We start from the raw sequence: 26,202 nt of genomic DNA on the forward strand, positions 1-26,202 counted from the left end.
CAATTTTGGGACATGATCATTTAAGCAGGGCAGCAGGCTGGACACAGGTGGGAATGTCCCATGTGTCACTGTGCTATAGGGGTGGCTTTCCTGTCAGTCCCACGACAAGATCAAAACGCAGACATCTAGTGGTGAGTATAGGAACAACCAAGAATACAATTGAAAGTATACCACAACACCAGAGAAAATAATTTATTTTAATATTTCCAAGGTTCTTAGCACTTTCATAGCATGCATGAATTTAAATGTATATAATAGAAGAAAAAGAAATGCACAATTTTTTAAGACCCTTTGTCCAATTACTAATGTTTTGATATCTATTGATAAACAAGTCCATAGGACATTTTTTTCCCTCATATAACTTTAAATCTTAAGAATAAAAGTGTTGCAGACCTCTATAATTTATACAGGATTATCCAAGTTCTATAATCTTCTCTGAACAGAACACTTACATGTCAAGAACACGTGAAGCCTTGAAGGATGCTTTAAATTTGTTGAGGTTTTTTTATTAAAGCTAGCTTTTATTATATAAAATAAATGCTCTCCTTAGAATCACAGACTTACAGATAGAGATGGCCTTGTTATTTTTGTTTGTTTGTTTTTGTTTTTTTTAAAGGCAAGGAAGTGGAGGACTGGGAGAGGTTAAGTGACTTACCTGGGTCTGACACCTAGTGAGGGGCCGATGGCCCAGCCTGGCCGGTGGTCTCTGGGCCTCCGCCCCCTTTCCAGTCCTCCACGGCCCGCTGCCCTCTTTGAAAGATTTCTATTCAAAAGTATAAATAGTTCACATACAGCAAGTACACACAAACTTCAGGTTGTGCATGGGTGCTTCCTAAAACACTGAGTGAATCACATTTTTGGAAGTCAAATCAAAACGACACATTTTAGGCACACTTTCTGCTTGCAGGAGATCTGAAGTGAACTTCCTCTGTCCCAGAATAACCCAGCTTATTTGCCTCATAAACTGGGTTACAGGCAGTACAGCAGGCACACTTGTGACGGGAAGATCTTTTCAAATATGAGGTAGGGTCCACACAGTGATTTTTCAAAACTCTACACAGAGCTTTTCCAAAAGTAGAGCAGGTACGTCGCCTTTGGACAAGCAATCCACCTATCCCTGTGCCACCCTGGACGGTCCTCCTTGCCAAGGCCAACGTGCGGCAAAGACAGGCTTCAGCTTGCAAATGAGATGAAGGTTTCTGATTTGGCTTTTTTTTTTTTTTTTTGTGGACAATGATGTGTGTTTTAGTTTTAGCTTCCAAATGTATACAACCACACAAAGGGCTGGAAAGTGGACACTGTGGATATTACAGATAGTTGAAAGGAACCAACTCAATTTTTAACTCTATAATTCATCGTTCATAAAAGAAATATTTTTCATGGAAAATGTCTTTTTAAGCGTAATAAAATACATTTTTTTAAAAAAACATACTTTACAAAACTTCTTAGGAAGTTCAAATGACAATATTAGAAGTAAAATAGACCTGCTGACTTGTAAACAGTTTAAAATAAAACTTTCCCGGAATTACCACATACTACACGTGCCATCGCTGTGGAAACTGTAATGGCTATTAAAAACTATAGAATGATTTTCAGATGAACATCTAGAGAAAATTAAAACAAAAATAGATCTGGTAAATCTAGATATTCGATAATTCAAAAAATATAAATCTTGAATTCCTGGCACCAAGTTTAAAAAAATGTTAGAATCCGTGACAAGATCATTTTCTTTTGGGCACATTTTAAACAGCTTTGACTTTTATAAAAATACAACATCCTACCAAGGGCACAAATATTTTCTTTTAAGTGTAATTACAATATAATTTAGTGGAGTGTGGTAACTGCTGGTGTTCACCTGAAATCATGAATTAACAGCATGCTCTGCAGTCCTGCAAACAAGCTCTAGGTACTTTTTCATAAATGTAAAAATCATGCAGAAATCTCCTAAAGCAACAGGTATGTGACCCATCTCCAGACATCCCCAAGCAGCTATCTTCTGAGACCTTACGGTGTCCAAATTCAGCCACCATTTTCTTTAAGCAGAGATGACTGGTCAAGGATGACTTCTGAAATCAGTGACATGTGTGCACAGAAATTGACCAAAATGTCTCCTTGCAGGGTGCAGTTCATTTCAGAATCCTAATCCATTTTCATTTTCTGCCTAGAAAGGGCTGTGTTTACTGCCTGTGACTACTGGCCGTGCATATTCCACGAAATCATCTATAAGAACAGGCCATGCTCCTAAAGAAAAACAAAAATTTTTTTTTAAAATTTACATTTTAAAGCAGTATTTTAATTTAAAGCACTTTTTTTCCATAATCCAACATTAAGAGTTCAAAAATTTGAATGATTTTTAGTTTCTGTAGCCTGTGCTTCACTTAACTGCTGAAGTTTCCCATTTCTTCTGGCTGGACCGGGTGCAGATACTGGTGCGCATGTGTGGGCACGGCCCTCTCTGAGGACAATGGCACACGGGGCTAGCTGGCCCTCAAGTTCCCACTGCGGCCTCAGGACCCTGGCGCTGCACCAGGCTGTCAGGACCCAGATAGAGGACTCTTTGCTCTCAGGTGACACAGCCACTTTCCTCCACTAGGGGTGCTGTTTGCTCCCTGAGCTGAGCCCCTCCCCCAAGCCGGCCCACCCTCACCCAGTCCAAGTGGGCCCCTAAATGCCCATGATACTCAGACACCACTCATGAGCCAGCCATACACTCACTCCTTTACATTTTGGCTCCTTTTTATGTAACTGTGTCTTGTCTCACCCACTGTAGCTAAAGCTCCTGACAGCTGGGCTTCTGTCTGGAGTCAGCTATTCACCCGCTCATTCAGCACACTGACCGCTGCCTCCTCTGTGCTGGGGAGGGTGCAGTGCTGAGGACAGAGAGACACAGGTACTTACACGGCCGGCTACCGCCAGGGTGCTCAGTGCTGTTGCTAAAGAGCCTTGACTTTCTAGAACAAAGAGGAGTGCTGAGGAGGATGTCCCAGAGGAAGCCACCTCCCTCCTAACCGGGCACCAAGAAGCAGGCAGTGGGAGGGTGGGGGATCTGGAGAGTGAGCGTTCCTTTCCAAATGTAGCAAAGCGCCCACTGCATAGCAGGCGCTCAAACGTTCCCTGAAGGAGTGTCCTGAAATATTCGGCAGGAGGGGCGGCTAAATGTGTGATAATGCCCATGTAAGTAAAGGCAAGCTAGAATCATCCAATAAGCTTCAACAGCCTAACAGCCTGAGACACCAAGCGGGATTAGGCACTTGCAGAAGCCTTTTCCAAACTCCTCTCTAGTTCTTTGGTTTTGCTATGAGGCTCTCTGCATGCCCATTTTTTAAATGCTTTAGTGTAGAGAATTGTCTTCTTGAGTTAAATAGATAAGAAGCACTATGTTTTGTGTGATTTATAAGACATAAGGAAGTGAATACTATTACTATCATCATCACCTCCGTTTCACCAGTGGGGTAGGGCCGGGAGTGAACTGCGTCCCATCTGACCCCAGCACTGTGTCTATCATCGCTGTCCTGCGCTCTAGGCCCGTTTGACCCAGTGTCTGTGTCATCATCACTGTCCTGCGCTCCGGGGGCAGGGAAAGTTAGCACACGAATCGGCATTTCCGGTGCTCATCGGGAGTACTACAACTTCCACTTCTCGTACCTTCTTCGTCATAGTTAGACATATCATCTGCAATCATATTTCCAAAATCTAGCAGAAGGTTCCAAGTGTCCCTTGGGATTGATCTTTTGTGATGTTCCTAATACATAAGAGGGAAAAAAACCACCAGATTTAAGATAGCGATGTAACTCTCAGGTGTTCTAGAAATCTAATTATCTCAGTACATAATTTGATGAGGAATAAATATAAGAAAATTGTTAAAAGTTAAAAACAGTGCTTTGGATAAATGTTAAGAGCTACATAATGCCAATGGATAAATATAGAAACGAAATTTATTTAAAAACAAAACATGTAAAATAAAAAGATGATAAACTTCTGTTTTAGTCAAATACAAGGGCAGCATTTTTAATCTCTTTACTGAATCCCAAACCAGTTTAAGAAACAATTCAGGGCAATAGGCAAGTTGTCTTTCGATATATTAATTTTTCTATATACCAGGTAGTTTTTGCAGTATATTGGGACAATTTTCTATATATATCTTCATTATTCAATATTTAAGATAAACCTAAAAGAATTTAACACCTCTGTTCTACTGTCCACCATCCAGCTGCAGAAGCAAACCTGCAGCACCCGCTCGTCTCTCCCTTCTTCTTACAGAGGTACTCATCTTCCTGATTAGCAGGTATGCCTTTGTGCATAGTGTACATGTATTTATATTCACAAACAACCTACAAGCTTGTCTTACATTTAAAAATACTTATGTAACTACTATCAAATCTTATGTAGTCTTCTGCAACTTGTTTTTGTTCCATTCAACACATTTGAAATGTATGCAGCCTGGTGAGTGCAAATCTAAATTGCTTCATTTTCATTTTCTTCGGCTGGCTGTACGCTGCTGCAGTTATACTCTGAGTTTCTCTCCACTCTGCTGTTGATGGACACAGGTTGTTCCCAGTGTTGCTGTTACAACGATGTGAGAACACTGTCACTGTGCACTTGTGCGCAGGTTCCCTGGGGAATGTCTGCAGTGGAGGTTACTGACCACAAAACTACTCAGTGGTGAAACAGTAAACGTGACCTGTTGTGACTAAACTGAGTGTAGGCGTTACCACGCTTCTTCAAGGGTGGTCTTAAAACACAGCTGCCCTCAGTGAAGGGGCTTGTCCTCAGTCAGGTCAGGGTTCCCTTCTCATTCATGGACTGAACTGACAAGGGAGATCTGGCACAGCTCATATCACAACGGTCTAATTTGGAGTCAGGATGTATCCTTGTACTCCATGCACTTCAGATAGACCATAACTACTCCGGCTTCCTTTATTTCATGCTGCAAGGAGCCGTCTCATGAAGAAGGCCCAGCATGACTGGAGTGTATGCCTCCAGCACAAGTGAACTCTCTCTTAAAGGGGCCAGCTATGACCTCCTTTCCTTCTAGACATCATAAAATACATTTTAAAATGGTATCAGACTATGCACCCACACGCAGCGGCAGGGTTCCACTGGACAACGTTCCAATCCGTCGTCTGAAGCCCCAGCCTAGGAGGAGCCACTTTGGAAGTCAGCCTTGGAGCAGCCCTGCCTGCAACTACCTGAAGTCTGCGGCGCTCTAGGTGGCAAAGCTGCATGGCAGCTTGCCGACTCCTTCGGTTGGATAAAATGTCCAGCCACATAACCTGCTGACCCCCCTTCACCCCGGGTACACATGGCGAGAAGCAGGAGGACACTTACCAATAAAAAGGTGTTCCACAGATCTAAAAACTTAAACCTTCCAGATAATACTAAATTCCAATATGCAACAGCCATTTCTAAATCTGGCAAAAAGAGAGAAAGAGCAGTTAATAAATCCCAATTTCTGCACAAGATTACTTCTTAGCACACTGGTATTCACTTAATAAAATTCAGCATTCTCACCCAAGAGCATTATGAAGCTTAATCCTTACAGAAGTGTTCCTAAAATTATGTGTAACCTAAATTTATAACTCTGGGCAAATGTCTTCAAAAAGGGATTTGGGTATTATGCTATTCAAACATGTAAATAATCATCCCCTAATCAATAATTTTTGAAGACTCCCATTTTCATCTATATCAGGCTTTCTTTAAACCTGAACCAACCTGTATACTATTAATACACATAATTTATTTTTTGAAAAGTAGCCCAATGTGCTTTCTAAGTGAGGAACTACAAATTAAATGACTCGTTTAGAAAGGGAGTGACATAGTGTTTTCCAAATAGACTTGCCTCGTCATTGTAAAACAGACTCCGATTCCAGAGTAAATCATACAAGCTGTATAAGGACTTTGGATTTCTGAAGGTATAGTCAAGACACAAGCACTGACGTAATGATAGTTAAACATCTAGATGGTTATTAATCAAACTCAATGTCCTCTTTTTTCCCTTGACTGGAAATAGTGATTATTTCACTACTTCTATACAAACCTATGTTGTAGGGCTCAGTCTTAAGGTGGTGTCTTAATGTAATATGAATGCTGAGTGATAGGGCTGTGTTAGAACATTATCCCCAATCCATAATTTTTGGAATACTGAGATTCATCCTCTGCTCACCAGAAGTTTAATATCTATTTCTTTTCATGTGAGACCTAAAAAGTATATAAAGAGGCCGAGAAATTAACTTTTTAAAATTGACAACTTTTAATGTTGAATAGTGCTCACCACTCTTCGACAATTAAATAAGTTATAATGAAATAATTTCTGAATTATGCTTATGTATGTCCGATAAACTAATGTGAAAAACACATGAAAAAATATTAAGTTAACAGATTAGTTTAAATGCAAAATACTAAAAGATTTTTATCTAAATCTTGTTTAGTCCCACTTGGACAAAAATTATTAAAGTTATAGCTCTAACCTGAGATTTCCAGGGTTGATCGTTATTAAAATTGGATAATCAAAAGAGATGTATGAATAGCAACCAAGTTTAAATAAAATGCCTACATTCCCTGTGTGCTTAAAGTCCATTATACACTCTCTCAGCCAGAAATACCCTGGAGTCTTAATCAGCAGAAAGAAATGGTCAAAAAGTTTCAAAGAACCAACAGTATGGAAAGGCTCGCTGAACCTTACCTATGGGACCCGCAGTATAATGCTAAGATGATTAGTCTTGTCCTGCTAAGTCTACATCCTTATCACTTAGGAAGAACGTTAATTGAAATCTATACTCAACTCATCTTAATGATGAAAAGTCTCACACTGAGAAATGGAGGTAAACCTGGGAAGGAAAGAAAAATAGTTTTATGGCAGACATTTAATCTAGTTACTTTTGGATTAGTTTGGTCCTAGAAATCTCTCTTATAAAGTTCCTGATTTGTATGCTTTTTTGATTGTATTTTTTCCATTACCATTTACCCCCTTATACCCTCTGCTACCTCCACCCACCCCCTCTCCCCTGCAATCCCCACAATGCTGTCCATGTTCATGCCTTTTTCTTTTTTGCTCCATTTCTCCACACCCTCCAAAGCCGTCTATCCCTAAAGCTGGCATCCTGCTCTCTCTGAGTCTCTCTGTTTTGCCTGTTAGTTCAGTTTGTTCATTAGATTCCACATATGAGTGAAATCATTTGGCATTTGTCTTTCTTTGACTGGCTTATTTCACTTAGCATAATGTTCTCCAGGGCCACCCATATTGTTGCAATGAGTAAAATTTTCTTCTGTTTTACAGCCAAGTAGAATTCCGTTGTGTAAATGTACCACAGCTGTTTTATCCACTCATCTACTGATGGACACTTGGGCTGTTTCCAAATCTTGGCGGTTGTATATAACGTTGCAGTGAATATAGGGATGCTTGTATTCTTTTGAATTAGTGTTTCAGGTTTCTTCAGATAAATTCCCAGAAGTGGAATCACTGGGTCATAAGTCAGTTCTTTTTAATTTTTTGGAGGTATCTCCATACTGCTTTCCACACTGGTTGCACCAATCTGCATTCCTAGCAACAGTGCATGAGGGTTCCCCTTCCTCCACATCCTTGCTGGCACTTGTTTGTTGATTTACTGATGACAGCCATTCTGACAAGTGTGAGGTGATATCTCATTGCAGTTTTAGTTTGCATTTCTCTGATGATTAGTGATGTTGAGCATCTTTTCATTGGCTTATTAGCGATTTGTATGTCTTCTTTGGAGAAGTTTCTATTCAGGACCTTTGCACTTTTTTAAATTGGATTTTTTTTTGATGCTGAGTTGTATTATTTCTTTATAAAATTTGGTTATTAACTCCTTATCAGATATATTGGTGAATATGTTCTCCCATTCCGTGGGTTGTCTTTTAATTTTGTTGATGGTCTCCTTTGCTGTGCAAAAACTTTTGTTTGATATAGTCCCATTTGTTTATTTTTTCATTTCCCTTGCTTGAGGGGACATATTAGAAAAAAACATTACTACAAGCAAAGTCTGAGATTTTATTGCTTATGTTTTCTTCTAGGATTTTTATGTGTCAAGTCTAACATTTACACCTTTAATCCATTTTTAATTTATCCTTGTGTGTGGTGTAAGAAGGCGGTCTAGCTTCATTTTTCTGCACATATCCATTTAATCTTCCCAAAATCATTAATTGAATAAATTATTTTTAGCCCATTGTATGTGCTTGCTTCTTCTGTCAAATATTAATTGACTATAAAGGCATGGGTTTATTTCTGGGCTCTCTATTTGTTCCATTGATCTATGTGTTTGTTTTTGTGCCAGTACCATGTTGTTTTGATTACTGTGGCCTGATAGTATAGTTTGATATTAGCATGATTCCTTCAACTTAGTTCTTTCTCAAGATTGCTGTTGCTATTAGAGAGATCTTTTGTGGTTCCATACAAATTTTTGAAATATTTGTTTTAGTTATGTGAAATGTGTTATTGGACTCTTGATAGGAATTGTACTGAATCTATAGATTACTTGGGTAGTAAGGACATTTTAATGATGTTAATTGTTCTTATCCATGAACACAGTTATGTGCTTCCACTTAGTTGTATCTTCTCCAGTTTCTTTCTTCAGTGTCTTCTAATTTTCTGAGTACAGGTCTTTTACATCCTTGATTAATTTATTCCTAGGTATTTTATCTTTTTGAAGCAGTTGTAAATGGGGAGTTTCCCTAATTTCCCTTTCTGATAGTTCATTATTGGCATATAAAAATGCAACTAATTTCTGGATATTAATTTTTTATCTTGCTACTTTATTGAATTCATTTATCAGTTCTAGTAGTTTCAGGGTGGATACTTTAGAGTTCTCTATGTACAGTACCATGTTATCTGCAAATAATGACACATTTACTTCTTCCTTTCCAATGTGGATGTCTTTTTCTTCTTCTTCATGTCTGATTGCTGTGTTTAAAACTTTCAGTATTACATTGAATAAGAGAGGTGAAAGTGTACATTCCTGCCTTGGCCTCCATCTTAAGAGAAACACTTGTAGTTTTTGCCCACTGAGTATGATGCTGCCAGTGGGTCTGTCGTAAATGGCTTTTATCATGTTGAGGTATGTTCCCACTATGCTGAGAGTTTTTATTATAAATGGGTGCTGAATTTTGTCTATTTCTTGCTTTTTCTGTGTCTATTGATATGATTATATGGTTTCTATACTTCATTTTGTTTATGTGGTGTATCACATTTATTGATTGCGAATGTTGTACCAATCTTGCATCCCAGAATAAATCCCACTTGATCATGGAGTATGATCTTTTTGATGTATTGCTGTTTTGCTAATATTTTGTTGAGGATTTTAGCATCTATGTTCATTAGGCATATTGGCCTAAATTTTCTTTTTATTGTAGTGTCTTTATCTGGTTTTGGAATTAGGATAATGCTAGCATCACAGAATGAGCTTGAGAGTCTTCCCTCCTTTTCAACTTTTTGGAGTTGTTTGAGGATAGGTGTTAGTGCTTCTCAAATGTTTGGTAAAATTCATCTCTGAAGCCATCCAGCCCAGGGCTTTTTTGTTGTTGTTGTTGGGAGTTTTTTGATTACTGCCTCAATTTCACTAGGTATAATCTGTCTATTCAAAGTCTCTGATTCTTCTTGACTTAGTTTCTAGGACTTTATCCATTTCGTCCAGGTTGTCCAATTTGTTGGCAAATAGTTGTTCTTTTTCCTCTTCCATTTCAGATTTTATTTATTTGAGCCCTCTCTCTTTTTTCCTTGGTTAGTCAGTTAAATGTTTATCAATCTTGTTTATCTTTTCAAAGAACCAGCTCTTGGATTCATCGATCTTTTGCATTTTTTTTTTTTTTTACTAAATTTCATTTATTTCTGCTCTGATCTTTATTATTCCCTTCCTTTTATTCACTTTAGGCTTTGTTTCTTGTTCTTTTTCAAGTTCCTTTAAGTATAAAGTTAAATTGTTTATTTGAGCTTTTCTTGTTTCTTAAAGTAAGCCTGTAATGCTATGTATTTCCCTCATAGGACTGCTTTCCCTGTATGTCAGATTTGGGTTTCATTGTGTTCTTATTTTCATTTGTTTCAAGTTATCTTTTGATATCTTCCTTGATCTCACTGTTGATCCATTCATTGTTTAATTGCATGTTATGTAGCTTCCATGCCTTTCTGTATATTTCAGTTTTCTTCTTGTGATTGATTTCTATTTTCATAGCATTATGCTCAGAGAAGATGCTTGATATGATTTAAATCTTCATAAATTTATTGAGACTTGTTTGTGTCCTAACATGTGGTCTTTCCTAGAAAATATTCCATGTGCACTTGGAAAGAAGGTATATTCTGCTGCTTTGAGGTGAAATGCTCTGATGATATCAATTAAACCCATTTGATCTAGTGTCATTTAAGGTTCCTGTCTCCTTGTTGGATTTTCTGTCTGGAAGACCTATCCATTGAAGTCAATGGGGTGTCAAAATATCCCACTATAACTCTATTTCTGTTGATCTCTCCTTTTATGTCCATCAAGATTTGCTTTGCATATTTAGGTGCTCCTATGTTGGGTATGTAAATGTTTATTAGGGTTATATATTCTTCTTTGTCTCTAACAATAGCCTTGGTTTTAAAGTCTATTTTGTCGGATATAAGTACCGCTACCCCAGCTTTTTTTCTTTCCATTTGCATGAAACATTTTTTTCCATCCCTTTACTTTTAGTCTGTGTATATCTTTTTTCTCAGGTTGGTCTCTTGGAGGCAGCATATATATATGTCTTGTTTCCTTATCTATTCAGCTGCCCTATGTCTTTTTATTGGAGCATTTAAGCCATTCACATTAAAGTGATTATTGACAGGTATGTATTTATTACCATTTTATTTTTAAACTATTTTCCTCTGTTCTCCTTCTTAAAGCCCTTTAACATCTGTTGTAATTCTGGTTTGGTGCTAACAAACTCCTTTAGCTTTTATTATCTGGAAAGCTGTTTGTTTCTCCTTCAATTTTAAATGATAGTCTTGTTGCATAAAGTAGCCTTGGTTGCGGGTCCTTGCTTTTCATACCTTGAATATTTCATGCCACTTCCTTCTGGCTTAAAATGTTTCTGTTGAGAAATCATAAGACAGTCTTATGGGAACTCTCTGGTAGGTAACTAACTGCTTGTCTCTTGCAGCTTTTAAGATTTTCTCTTTGCCTTTAAGCTTTGGCATTTTAATTATGATGTGTTTTGTTGTGGGCCTCTTTGGGTCCATCTTGTTTGGGACTTTTTGCACTTCCTGGACTTGTCTTTTTCTTTCAGCAGTTTAGGAAAGTTTTGGTTATTATTTCTTCAAATAGGTTTTCAATCCCTTACTCACTCTCTTCTCCTGGTATTCCCATGATGCGGATGTTATGCTTCCTGTTGTCTCAAAGGTCCCTTAAACTCTCCTCAGTTTTTAAAATTCTTTTTTCTTTTTGCTGCTCTGCTTGGGTGTTTTTTTCTACCTTGTCCTCAAAATCACTGATTTGATCCTTTGCTTCATCTAACCTACTGTTTATTTCTTACAGGGTATTGTTTATTTCAGATATTGCATTCTTAATTTCTTACTGGCCCTTTTTTATGGTTTCTGTGTCTTTTTTCATGCTGTTGAACATCCTTAGAGTTATTACTTTAATCTCTGTATCTGATAAATTGCTTTCTTCCATTTCATTTAGATTTTCTTCTGAGTAATTCTCTTGTTCTTTCACTTGGGGCCTGTTTCTTTGTCTTCCCTTTTTGGTTACCTCTTTGTGTTTGCTTCTATATATTAGGTAGATCTGCAAAGACTCTGGTACAGACCTATGTCAGATGCTGAATGTGACTGGCCCTGGGCAACCTATTTAGAGCTGTTAGTGTTCCACAGCTTGTGGCTCCCTCTGCTGGGCCAGTCTCGTTGTGGTGATGTGGTTTCTTCTGTAAGTCCTTGGTTATAAGGCTGCTTTCCAGCTAATGTTCAGTTTGTTATTCAGGATGATTTTCCTATATATTAGTTGTAATTCCAGTTTGGTCCTGGGGGGAGGCTAGTGTAGCTACCATCTACTCCACCGCCATCTTGGATCTGGTTTGTATGTTTGTAAACCACATGACCAAAAGTAAATGTATGCATTTTCAATAGTTAGTATTACCTATATAAAAATGTTTAATATTATCCTAATGGACTTAGCAATGTGCAAAATAACAACAAAACTCAAAATGACAAAACTTGAGAGCCAAAATCAAGAATAATAGCTATTCTAGTGGCTATAAAAAGAATCTTTATAGCAGCTATTTTCTCTCCAATAACCTCTGAAAAGTCTTATCTCCTGAGTAAGAAAATGTTTAGAAGAAGGTATAACTATTTAAAATCTATGTTTGTGATGCTCCATTTAGAATTAGAAAATGAAAATATCCCTTCTCTCAAAAAAGATCTTTGAGAAGTTATAAAAATTAGCTAATCATGAGACTATTTCTTCAAAAAAATCAAGATTTCTCATAGCCAACTAATTCCAGACTCTAGCCAGTATGAAACTATGCTAAGCTTCTTACATTAAAACAAAGAGTCAAATAGCTTTAATTATCTTCTTTATTTGGTTGATCATCAGTTGAGTACAGGCTAAATAATAATCATACATATAAAATAATACAGTACACATAATCTAGACACACACATAAACAGATGCACAAGCATGAAGGAAAATGAAGAATAAACTCTCTTCCACTGATATCCATGCTTTTTCTAGGAACTACAGGAAGACTTATATACATCTCCTTAATTTATACTTAATCTTTCAGAATACAGATTGTGTAACATACTTTAGAAATCATAAAATAATTGTTCTATTTTAGATGTGTAGTCATAAAATTATGTCTTGCTTTATTTCTTTAAAAAAATCCCTCAAAAACCTTCTAAAACAGAAAATGTAATGTATTTTAAGTGTTTAAATAATTCAATCATTTCTTGAAGAGATTATTTCTTTAATACAATTTCATATTATTTATGAAATACAATATGAAATTTAATACAATACGAAATTCTTTTAGTCTCATAAAGCAAAGAAACAATCAGTAACTGTTCTAATTCTCTAGTGGGTGATTTTGTTAAATCTTATTTAAGTGCCTATAGACTTAAAATAAATACAAAGATAAAGGAATTACAGGATATATTTCACCTCTTTTTTTCGCTGCCTGATGCTAAGGAAAATCTACTTAAACAGAGGCTAAACATATTAGACTCCATACCGTAAAAATGTTTCAAAATACTCTTTGCTGTCTTACTGAATTTCTTTGAAATATTCATGGAGAAAGAAAATACATTTTTAAATTTTAAATAAAGTAATTCATTTAGACTCTAATTTACAACCTCTTATAAATTACGATGGAATTCATAATGTATGTTGAATGTGGTAACTTCAAACAGAACCAATAGTATAGAATCTCCAGGGCTGGGTCTTAAGAGAGATGCAGCTCCTGCCTAGCCTACCCATGAAATTTGCAGTCTCCACATCAGCAGCCCTTCCAGCCTGAGGCCACCGTGCTGCAAGGAAGCCCCAGGAAGCCATGTGGAGGGGCGCTGAGGCATCAGACCCTCTCCTGAGGCCCCTGATGGGCATTTCAACCTCATCCAGCTGACAGCTGGAAAACCACTGAGTGCCTGAGTTGACACTGTGGGAACAGAAGAGCTACCCTACTGAGCCCTGCCTGAAACCCCTGACCCAAAAAATCATGAGCTATAAAACAATGGTTGTTGTTTGAGGCTATTAAGCTTTCAGGCATTTTGTTATGCAGCAGCTACTAACCAAAACAGTGGATCTGGGGCATGACCTGAGAATCTTCCCAGGTGATGACGATGGGGTTTGCAGACCTCACTTTGCAAGGACCTATGGTAAATCATAACTTAAAAAAAAGTTCTTTTATGCTTTTCCAGTTTTGGCAAGTTAGCTTAGCATTGCAAGATAAAAATTCTTAAAAACAGTACCTACCCATGAAAGTTAAATGAAATGCTAACACTTTCTGAACATTTTTATTTCAATATTAAAGGGAAGGAATCCCACAGACTGCAAAATATATCAATAAGTATAAAAATAACTTCTAACAGAAGCTTAATCATCCTACATTATATTGAAGATATTAAAGTACAGAATAAACAGTCAGAAAAAATATTGTATTCTCATTTACTGACATTTCAAGGTACCCTTTCCTGGTAACCATTTAACAACAATAGAGAATAACTACTGTTATTTTAAAATTTGGATCAGATTAATTATCCCTTTGCAAAATGAAGCTAAATAAGGCTCTGAGAATTAAACTGCTCAAAAGTAAAGCATTACCTAAATTTTCCTTTTGAAGCATAATAATTACACTCAGACCTGACTTAGCCAAATTTTAGAAAAGCATGGAACATGATATTTCTTGTTCAGGTGGCTATTACTTAGAAAAAAGCAGGAAATGGAGAGAATTATTTTTTTGTTAAGGCAGCACAAGAAGAAATAATATCCATTGCAGAAAGGACCACCTGTTGGAAACATGGCACTTGTCTTCACCAAGTGGGCATGTCTTATTACAGATATCCCAAGAATGCTGAATGAGCCCTGCCCAAACCTTCCTCAGTACTGTTTTTCTGTTGTCTGTTTGTTTGTCAGTTCCTAGAACACTGTTGTTACTGGGTAAACAAGGTCCAAACTAAAATAGGCTTTTCAAATGACTATTTTGCTTCAGCCTCTTAGAAAGGAATAGAATGGATGAGAGAAGGTAAGAAGCATGAGCTTTAGTTTCAAAAGTTAAAAATCAGCTGATAAATGAAGTTTTTGGCACACCTATTAGGATGGCTATTATTAAACACACACACACACACACCCACCCCCACCCCCCGAAAATAACAAGTGTTGGCAATATTGTGGAGAAATTGGAACCCTGTGCAATTTACATTCTCTGTTGGTGGGAATGTAAAACGACATTGCTACTGTAGAAAGTAATATGGTGGTTTCTCAAAAACAAATAAACAAACGAACACAGAATTACCATACGACGCAGCAGTCCCACTTCTGGGTGTTTACCCAAAAGAACCAAAAAGCTGGGACTCAAGCAGATACTTGTACACCCATGTTCACAGCAGCATTATTCGCCATAGATTAAAGGTGGAAACAGCCCAACTACCCATTGACAGATGGATGGATAAGCGAAGTATGGAAACACAAACAGTAGAATATTATTCAGTCTTAATAAGGAAGACGATTCTGACACATCTACAACATGAATGAAGCTTGAGGACATTAGGCTAAATGATATAATAAGTAACAAAAGGACAAATACTGTAGGATTTCATTGATAGGAGTTACCTAGAGTAGTCAAATTCAGTGAGACAGGAAGTAAAATGGTAGTTGTCACGGGCTGGCGGGAGGACAACGGGGAGTCATTATTTAATGGGGGCAAAGATTGAGTCTGGCAAGATGGCAAAGCTCTAGAGGTGGATGGTCGATGGTGGTTGGTGCCGGTGGGACAACAATGTGCCGCTGAGCTGTACACTTACAAACAGTTAAAATGGTAAAAAGAAAGAAGAAAAAAGAACTAACGGATAACAGTCTTGGGGGAAAAAAACGAAAGGACCCCCGAACTTGATGATTTAAGAACAAGCAGTTACACGCCACAGCCCTTCCTTTTTATCCTTTGACAAGCAGTTAAGGAAAACTTAACACTCAAAGGCATATGGAAGGGTCCTGGAAAGGTGGTAGGTTAGTTTTTAAATTTCTCTGAATCTTCACATAAAAACAAACAAAGCAAATAGATAGCAAGTCCAAAACTCGAAGGCATAGTAACAATAAAATAAGGTGAGAAAGTGTCATCATGAACTGAAAATATGGGTAGGAGAGAAGGGACCACTAGCAGCCACAAGACCTACGCAATGGAGGGGGGCAGTCTCTGCTGGGTACCAGCACAGGGCACCGCAGAGTGGCCCGCAGGCGTTCCCTGCAAAGCCTGGCCAGGATGAGGTGAGGACAGAAACTGCAACGGGCCATTGCTGTGACCAGCCGGAGGGGGGTGCAGGGACCTGCCATGAGGGCTGCAGAGGCTGAGGCAACCTGGCTCCCATGAACCTCGGAACTGACTTACCGTGGCACCTTCTAGACAGGGCATCACTGCAGAGAGGGGTGCAAGTGAAACAGGAGAGAACGGCAGAGACAAGAAAAGAGATAAACGCAGGTGGGAGGGATAGAGCCAGAAGATCTCAGAAAGCAAACTTTACATTATTGTACATGACAGGCACACCATACACACATGCATTTACACAGGCACACATACATGTGGACACACATACATGCAGCACTTCATGCATACCTGTGCATGCACACACGCGTCACACAGGAGGTAGTTCTAGGAAGTTAGCATGCTGCCCTGAACCATCCTCCTTCTAAAAGTCCAGGAAAGCTACTTTCACATGAATGGGAGCAAGAAGAAAGCACTGAGATCAAATCCCTTATAATACCATCCTAAGGAAAAAGATAATATGAACAGAACATCATCCCTAGAGAACGTATGCATCCCAGGAAACATTCCAATACAGATCAAAATTGTGACCTCCCATTTCAAAACAAGCGAAAAGACATTAAGAAATGACACAAAACATGAAAGAACATATATCAGAATTAGAAAAACTCAGAAACAAGGTGACAAAACCCAAGAATGAGAAATGAAAAATTATTATTTCAGAAATACTTAAACTACAAATAATGCAAGAGCAAATAAACTCAACAAGAGAAAGAGAAAGGTGAAAAATGAGGACAGTTTTTAATCAGAAACAAAGTAGAGATGAAAAGGGTTTGGGAGAAAGTGACTGGCTGGACTCAGGCCGCTGGACTCAATGCCGACCGCCACCCCCACGTAACACAGCATGATGCGAGCTCTTCACCTCCACGTGAACAACCACTCTGTCCGTCAGCACAGAGCTAATAACATTTTATACATTTTTTGTAGTTTTCCCAACATAATTAAAAGAGAAAACACTCTTACACCATTATATAAACCAGGGGCTGGTAACCTAAGAGCTGCTAACCCAAGATGGAAGGCACCACAGCGCAGCCTAGGACAAGGCTAAGTTTCCGGCACTCCCTACGCCTCCCACGTGTCCTGATCCCCCTTTCAGGGAGGCCCCTCCCTCAGAGGTTCACTGCACATCTTGAATGCCAATCTGCTTCAATGGCAGCGACTAAATCCTTGCTGTAGTGGAAATGACAGTTAAGGTATGCTTCCTCCAGGCATTTGTAAGATTCCTGAAGAGAAAATAAGCTTTGCAGTTGAAAAGAATGGAGCTACAATAGATCGAATTTAAAAAAATAAATAAATAAAGCTGAGGTTGGAAGTGTCATCGGGGAGCAAGGCCTAGAGAATGTAAAGGGAGTCATTTTCAGTTGGGGTGAGGCAGGGAAGTCAGGGGTTGAACTTGGTAACTGGTCTCCTGATCATCTATTTTATCACTGTGAGAACAAAGTTCATAGGCTGATGTCTTCATAATAGCACCACATACAAGGCAAGACAATGCTCTTAACAACTGATTGCCATAGCTACTCTGACCAAAGTCACAACATCTCCTAGTGAGAATGACACTCAAGCCTTCAAATCTGGCAAACCGCGGGGCCGGACCGCCAGGCAACGCTTGCTTGTCAGGACACGCAGCAGCTCACACACCAGGCGACGTGTCTTCAGTCAGGACACACAGCAGCTCACACACCAGGCGACGTGTCCTCAGTCAGGACACGCTGCAGCTCACACACCAGGTGACGTGTCCTCAGTCAGGACACGCTGCAGCTCACACACCAGATGACGTGTCTTCAGTCAGGACACGCTGCAGCTCACACACCAGATGACGTGTCCTCAGTCAGGACACACTGCAGCTCACACACCAGGTCATATGTCCTCAGTCAGGACACGCTTCAGCAGCTTTCAGAGAGTGAGAAAGCTTTTTCTGCCCACATGCCAGAGTGAATGACCCAACCCATCACGTCTACATGGCTCCAACCTGGATATAACCAGATGAAGCAACACTACAGGAGGAGATCACTATGCTTTTTTGGTTTGCAGGTCTGTGCTCGATCCACTGAGCCACCCCAGCCAGGACTCACTATGTTTTTTGGCAATGTTTGTTGCTCTAAAAATTGAGGTGAAGTCATTTGTGCTAAAACAGAACTGTGAACATTTTAGGAGTTTTAAAATTGTAATATATTTTGCTCATGTAATATATATGCATAGTACAAAACAAGTAAATTGAAACCAAGTAATATGAAATGCAAATGTAGGTAGAATGGGAAATACGTTGGCACAGAGATGGTTAAAGGTGAATCCTGGAGTGATCTGAGAATATGAGGGCTCTGGGGGACGAGGGCCCTGGGGGACAAGGGCCAGCCAGGCTCGGAGGAGAAAGCCCTAGAAGGAAGGCAGTGCCAAGGCAAGCAGAGCGACCAGCAGGCAGACCTGACCCTAGTTCGATCATCCAACATCCCCTGCAGGGCCTGACAGCGGGACGGCGGGGCTGGGCGCCACGTCATTGCCCCCCGCCCCCGCAGACTCCTAGCGCACCCGGGCCCTGGTTCTCGCCCTCGGCCCACGTCAGGCAGCCCATCAGGGAGGTGTGAACACACGGGACAGGCGAGCGTGGGCTCCAAACCCCGCTGCCACAGCCTGTGCTCATTGCTCCAACAAGTCCTTCTGTGTCTTAGCCACAGCTTCCCAGTTCATAAAATGGGTGTAAGGCCACATGTTAATTAGATGAAGGTACCTGCCTGCCACATCATATGTGCTTCATAAATGCTAGTTCCTGCCTCTCTTTCTGGGAATAAGGGAAAAAATGAAAGCCACCACCTACAAACGAAAACCACACTGACTGTCAGTCTTGGGTTTGGACATCTGAGTGGCAGAGAAGATACAGAGAGAGACCAGTGTGTCCAGGGCTGAGGCAGCACCGCTGGCGTGACGTGCTATCATTCCACTTCAATTTTATCCTCACTGTACGATTATTTCTTTTTAAAGTATGCCAAATATTTTAATTTTCCCAAGACTATAAGACCACGAGTCCAACTCTCCACTCTGCACTAATAAACTGGAATTATCTGGAATTCTACTTTAACCAGGTCCCTGCTACCAATGCCTCAGAACCTTGCCTCCCTGTGGTCCTTCTGGAAGCATCTGGCAAGCTCTTCTCCAGGCGACGCCCTGCTGAGCCACAGAGAGGCCAGGGGCAAGTCAGGGCTCATGCCTGCAGCGGTCTCGAGGCCCCCTTATCGCAGCCGGTGGACCATGCGTTGGTCTCTAGGACGGGGTGAGAACAGACGGAACCCAGCTCCTGCTGCTTCTCACTGCTCACGTTCAGCCATCATCCCGGTGCTGCTGTGGACGCTTTCCTTTCACTCTGTGCACTTGGTTACGAAAACAGATCCCTCACTGACATCAGGCCAAACAGGAAATCAATACTTTTCTTCACAAACAGATGTGTCAGAACCATCTCTTCCCATGGGTCCCAGAAATATCTTCCATGACATCGGCCCTCTGACTCATGACAAAGTGGGGAATGTACAAAGCCCTGTGATGTCAGAAACACCTCGCTGCTGTGGCTTCATGCAACTGACAGCCTCTTTTTGCTTACCTGCTTCCTTGAGTAGGAAAAACTACCTTCCTATTTTCCCAGTGATTCTCCCATTCCCACCTTCTGAGGTTCCAAGTTCCTGAATAGGACCCTAGCGGTAGAGGCCCTTTTCAGGTCCTGAGGGGGCAGGTGCATGACCTGTGAGGTGGCATGCAGGGCGAGAAACCCATTCACATGGTGGCCAGCTTAGAGAGACGGATACTGACGGAAGACTCATCACAGTGCAATGCACCGACAGTAAAATGGACCCCACAACCCCGGAGAAAAGAAAGAGAAGAAAACATTCCCTGCCATGGGAAGTAGGAAATGGTGCTTAGGAAAAGACAGCTGCCTGTCTTCCTGATCTGAGACAGAAAAGCCTCCTGCCACCTCCCTGGGCTGCGGCAGAAGTGCCTACTGCCCACCTCCCTGATGGAAGGACCGAAGTGCCTGCTGCCTCAGTCTGTACCTGCATTTGATCTTTTGCTAGGAGAAGGAACGAAAGGAAGTCAGAAAGACAGAGACCATCTAGTGCACACACACACCTGCAAACATGCATGAGTGAAGTCAGGATCTGAAACCAAATGCTTGCTGTGGATTTTTCTATCTACAAATTTTCAAGCCCCTTTCATGTTTCCTACCTAATTTTGGTCATCTTATAATAATTGCTTTTATTTATAAGAACTTTTCTTCAAAATGTACTTTCTAATATACCTGTTTAATCCCTGTAAAAAGAATATGTAACCCCCTCAAACTTGTAAGAAGGCAGATTTTAATGAATTAAACATAAATAAATCTGTTACATTAGCCAGCAAAATATAGGTCAATACTGATTTATTTTTACAAAGAGATAAAATAAAAATAAACTGTATAGTACTTAGGCGCAAACCAAATGAAAATAAGCAATATAAAACCCTCATATAAACCAAAAATTCAAACAAAAATTTTAGGTTAAAAATCTTCCAAATGTAACATACACAGTAAGACCGAAGTCATATTATAACAAAATCATACAACTCTGAAGGATGTGCAGGCGCACATCGGAGACACCGTGGGCTCCGTTCCAGGCTACCGCAGTCAGGTAGCTATCACAACGAAATCAGTCACACAAATGTTTCGTTTTCCGGTGCCTATAAAATTTATATTCACACCTATACTATAGTCTATTAAATGTGCAATAGCATTATGTCTAAAAAAACAACATACATACTTTAAAAATACTTTATTGCTAAAAAATGCTAACTATCATCTGAACCTTCAGAGAGCTGTAATCTTTTTTGCTGGTGGAGGGTCGTGCCTCAATGTTGATGAAAACACAGTATCTGTGAAGCACAGTGAACGAGGTATGCCTGCACTAAAGTAATCCAACACACATCAGAATTGGTTTCAAGTACGTTAACTTTAAACCTCCAGATCGGACAAGATTGGCGTCACCTGGTAACTCAGCAACACCATCGGCAGGGTCGCACACCTAGCCAGGACAAGCATGCTGACTGTCAACGTTAACTGCCGACCTCTCTAACTCATTAGTCAATTACACATCAATATGAGAGCACATGGAGCATTTGCAAATTCATTTACACTTTAAACTTTAAATATTTAAACCCAGAATCTGAGAGTGATATTGGTTGAGGTGTTCAAGTATATGGTACTATGAACTGGCCTACCTGCACGTGGAGTTAAGTCAGTGGAAAGAAAAAGAGCGCAAAGAGGGATAATAACAGTAGGCAGGACTGAAATCTTGTTGATCATGCCTCCTTACAGTGTCATAAGATGTGGCTCCTTGCAAATTTGGGTTTTATACTCACCTAGACCTTTTTGCCCAGGGTTCTTAGCAAAGGTAAAAGTAAACTGATAGAAATCCTTAAACTTCGCGGTGTCCTTAAGCTCCTGTTCCAGTCTTGGCAGAAGAGCTTTCAGCTTTTCTGTGCTGTCACACCTGTGACAAGAGACAGAGACAATGCTTTGTTAATGGCAGCAGACAGGCCTCCCCAGGCCTGGGCAGTTCTCAGCTTCGCAGTGATTTGGTGCGGCCTAAGGCGTGGGTCTAAGGGGGATGGGTAGGTGGAATTCTCGTGGGCCCCTTTCTCTAGCTAAAAAGCCTTGAAATGCTCTCAAACTGACTGTGGTGATGGCTGCACAGCTCTGCGAATACACTGCCACCGCTAATTTGCACACTGTAAATCAGTGAATTGTGTGGCATGTGCATTATATTTTAATAAAGCTGTCATTCAAAGTAAAAAATCAAAAGCCAAAATTGTTTGCTCTCCTCTGTGTGAACTGGAATATGAGCACATGGAGCACATGGAATATAAACATGGTTTAACGCTATAGCTTTGATACCACAGAGGCCAATGACCTGAGATGAGAGAGTGACAAGACTCCACTGCCTCAGTGACCTTGGAGAACTGTGTTACTCTGCCAGCCATGCCACTGCTACCCCTGTACTGTCTTACAACAGCAAGATGAACCTGGAGCCCTGAGCTACTGTATCTAGGGGTTTCTTCATTACAGCAGGTTAGATGTAAAATATCCAAGTGTAATAAGACACAACTCTATTGTTTTAAAATTGAGTTGTCCTCCAAAATCAGTAACATTTAAAACTATAAAAAGCCTTTAAAGCAGAATCTAGCCCTGGCTGGTGTGGCTCAGTGGATTGAGTGCCAGTCTGCGAACCAAAAAGTCACATGCCTGGGATGCTGGCCATGTACCTGGCACATGCCTGGGTTGCCAGCCAGGTTCACTATTAAGGGTGTACGAGAGGCAACTCATTGATGTATCTTTCACACATCAATGTTTCTCTCCCTCTTTCTCCATCCCTTCCCCTCTCTCTAAAAATAAGTAAAATCTTTTTTTAAAAAAGGAGCATCTAGAAGAGCAAAACATAAAATTTGTCATTTTTATTTTGACTGCACAGCAAAGAAGAGAACAAAAGCAACACTTCAGTTATCCAGGCACCCGAGGAGGGCAGGGCTGAGGAAAGACAATGGAGAGAGTCCTGGAGTGGCCAGAGCCAACCACAGACCAACAAGTCCACGAGCACATGCAGAAACACAAATGCAGAGCTTCAAGGACTGCCATGGGTGCTCCTGAGTGCAGCCGCCCACATCAAGAACCGGCAGACAGCAGCACCTTGGGAGTGGCCGCATGCCCTGCCCTGTCACAACGTCTTTCCTCCATGTGGTCACGTCCCTGCTTTTCTTTATGCCTCCCTCACTCCAACAGGCACTATTTGACAGCACGAGTTAGTTATTCCTGTTTCTGAACTTTTTAAGTGGGAACTTACCATGTGTGTTATTTGGTCTGGCTTTCTGTGTCAACATTACGTCTGTGAGGTTTATTTATGTTGGTATGTGTGGCTGTGGTTGGTTCATGTTCAATGCCATATAGCATTCCATTATATTCGGGGTTTTTTGTAATTTATATATTCTATTGATGAGAAATATTTTGGCTGTTTCTAGTTTTCTGGTTACAAAGAACGTTGTCAGAAATGTTTCTGTACATGTATCTTGGCACACGCATCCATGTGTTATGTTGGGAACACCCAAGAGCAGAACAGCTGGGTCAGAGGGGCTGAGCACCTTCGATCTGGTAAGGAATATCAGTCACCCAATGTGATCGCCCCACTTCACACTCCCACCAGCAGTACACTGGAGTTCCAGGTGCCTCACACTTTCACCAGCATTTGTGACTGTGTCTTATTTAGCCCTTCTAGAGAGTGGGTTGTGAGGTTCTATTTCACTGCAGTTTTTCTTTTAACGATTTTACTTATTTATTTTCAGAAAGAGGAGAAGGGAGGGCGAAAGAGAGTGAGAGAAACCTCGATGTGTGAGAGAAACATCAATCCATTAGACCTCTTGCACGCCCCCAACTGGGGACCTGGCCCACAACCCAGGAATGTGCACTGACAGGGAATCAAACTGTCAACCTTTTGGTTTGCAGGCCAGTGCTCAATCCACTGAGCCACACCATCCAGGGCTCACTGTAGTTTTTATTTGCACTTCCCCAATGAAGGAAATTAAACATATTCTTTTATTTTCATTGGCCATTTAGAAATTCTCTTTTGTGAAATGCCTGCTCAAGTCTCCTGCCCATTTTCAATTAGACTATCTTTTTCTTATTGTTATATAGGAATTTTTTTATATCTTAGGGATACAAGCCTTTGTCAGTTAAGTACTTTTCAAGTACTTCAGAATATGAGCTGCCTTTTCACTTCCTTGATGGTGTTTCTTAATGATGTTATTTTTAGTATAGTACATTCTATCAATCTTCTTCATAGTGTTTTCTTGGTGATACTTTAAAACTTTTCCTACTGCATGATCATAAAGATATTCCCCTTCACTATTTTCTAGGGGCTTCTGTCTTACCCTTTCACATAGAGATCTACAATCCACTTAGAACTGATTTTTATGTACGGTGTGAGGTAGGGGTCAAGATGAGTTTTTTCCCCATATGCCAGTTCTCCAGGATCATTTACTGAAAAGATGTCCTTCTTCCACTTTCCTAAAGTGCTGCCTCTGCCATAAATCAAATGCACCTGTATACACGGGGTGTTTCTGGGCCCTCCATTCTGTTCCACGGGTCTCTTTACCTATTCTGATACTCAATATAGTCTTAGTTACTATTATTTGAAAAGTCCTGAGTATCTGGTAGAACAAATCTTCTTCATTCTTTTTTTCTTTAAGAATTGTTAGCTATTCTTGACTGTGCATATTCATATAAATTTAAAATCAGCTTGTCAAATTACACATACATAAACCTACTACTTATTAGGGTTTCAGTTGAGATCAGATTAAATGTACAGAAAAATGTGGGATCAAACACTAAAAATTCCAACCTAAAAATGAGGTATATTTCTCCATTTCTCCAGGTTTTCTGTCTCTCAGTGAGTTGTTTTCTCTATGGAGGTAGCACACATATTTAATTAGATTTATCCTAGGTGTTTTGTATTTTTGATGCTACTGGAAATGACATATATTTAGAATTCACTTTGTTTTGTTGCACTGTTGCATTCAGCATTTTGAAATAACATCACGTTTTGTTTGCTGACCTTGTGTCCTGCAATCTGGTTAAACTCAAAGCGTGAGGACAGATAAACAGACCCATGAACTACAATAGAGAGCCCAGAAATAGAGCCACACATACAGTCAATTTTTTGTTTTTACAAAGATGTCAAAGTATTTCATAAAGTCTACTCAGCCTACGTAAGGATCCTCAAGCGCCCAATGAAAGGATGTAAGATTAACTGCTAATGGCAGGTAGTCTAGCCAAAGTGAGTAATTAACAGCTAGGAAAAAAGTGTAACAAAAAATAAATAGAGCAGACACAAAAGCCAAAGTATATTTTAAAGCTTAGTGCTATTTAGACTATAAGGCAACAGTTCTTTGCATCCCTAAAAGCACTGAGGTCATCTTTACAATATACTTTACTAACACATGAATAGTACTTTCACTTAGTATATAGCACTTTAATATTTATAAAGCGCTTTAACCTTTAACTGCCCTGTGAGATGTGGAGAGCAGTACCATTAACAATCATTAACTTAATCCAAATTTTCAATTACTTTCTGTACACTCCATATGAAAGGGCATGAAACTGGCTAACACATTTCACAGGAGCTCACACTCAAAATCTTTAAAGTATGGTTTTTGAGTTATGACACGTAATAAGATAATAGTCAGGAATTTTAAATTTTTACTTCTACAACATATCTGAATACAGTGCCTTGGAATGGCCAGTACATGTTTCTACAAGAAGCACTTATTTCCAAATCTCTCGTTTTGGGGAGATTTTAACAGATGGGATAGTGTTTAGTATTGTGTGCATGGAATACTTCATTTATTTTTTATTTTTTTAAGATTTCATTTATCTATTTTTAGAGGGAGGGGAAGAGAGGGAGAAAGAGAGGAAGACAAACATCAATGTGGGGTTGCCTCTTATACGCCCCTAAATGGGGACCTGGCCTGCAACCCAGGCATGTGCCCTGACAGGGAATCAAACCAGTGACCTTTTGGTTCTCAGGCTGACACTCAATCCATTGAGTGACACCAGCCAGGGCTTGGAATACTTCTTCTAATAGGTTGTTCCCCATTCTAAAACTACTGGGCTTTCCTAGTACAAAGAACATTAAATTTGCTATTACACCATTGTCATAATGTTCCCTTTTGTTTAGTTGGTTTTATAAAACCACAAGGAAATGGTAAGATGACACTAGAAACGAAAGTCTTCTCGAGTTTATCCTCTACCAGGAGTATCCAATCTGCGGCCCAGGGGCCACATGCATCCCATGATGGTTATGAATATGGCCCAACAGAAATTGTAAATTTACTGAAAACATTATATGATGTTTTTGTGATTATGTCAGAATATATTTAATGTGTGCCCCAAGACAACTCTTCTTCCAATGTGGCCCAGAGACACCAGAAGGTTGAACACCCCTGCCACAAGGCTGACAGATAGAACAGATTTATCAGTTTAATGGAAACAACAAATGCCCTATCCTCCCTGCCCCCCAACCTGAATGCTGTAAGCACATGCCTTAAGAGCATGTTTACCTTAGGCTTTCAAGCTCATTTAAGAACTAAAAAAAAAAAAGCTAGTTTAAGTTGTCAACATTGGAATATTAGAATATCAGTAAGTCA

The 26,202-nt window shown here is 39.9% G+C and overlaps 1 protein-coding gene across 1 annotated transcript in view; it reads right to left on the reverse strand.

Moving 5' to 3' along the window:
* Positions 1 to 188: 188 nt before the first annotated feature.
* The window catches only part of DCUN1D2 (defective in cullin neddylation 1 domain containing 2), a 35,939-nt gene continuing 9,925 nt past the window's right edge, over positions 189 to 26,202 (reverse strand). Inside the window, 4 exon segments of the mRNA XM_054565889.1 lie at positions 189 to 2,241; positions 3,646 to 3,742; positions 5,329 to 5,411; positions 21,370 to 21,500. Coding sequence (XP_054421864.1) covers positions 2,162 to 2,241; positions 3,646 to 3,742; positions 5,329 to 5,411; positions 21,370 to 21,500 — 391 coding nt within the window. The 3' untranslated portion in view covers positions 189 to 2,161.

This window comes from Pteronotus mesoamericanus, unplaced genomic scaffold (genome assembly GCF_021234165.1).
Source record: "Pteronotus mesoamericanus isolate MK-2021 breed Mesoamerican mustached bat unplaced genomic scaffold, CSHL_Meso_final contig_169, whole genome shotgun sequence".
NCBI lineage: Eukaryota > Metazoa > Chordata > Mammalia > Chiroptera > Mormoopidae > Pteronotus > Pteronotus mesoamericanus.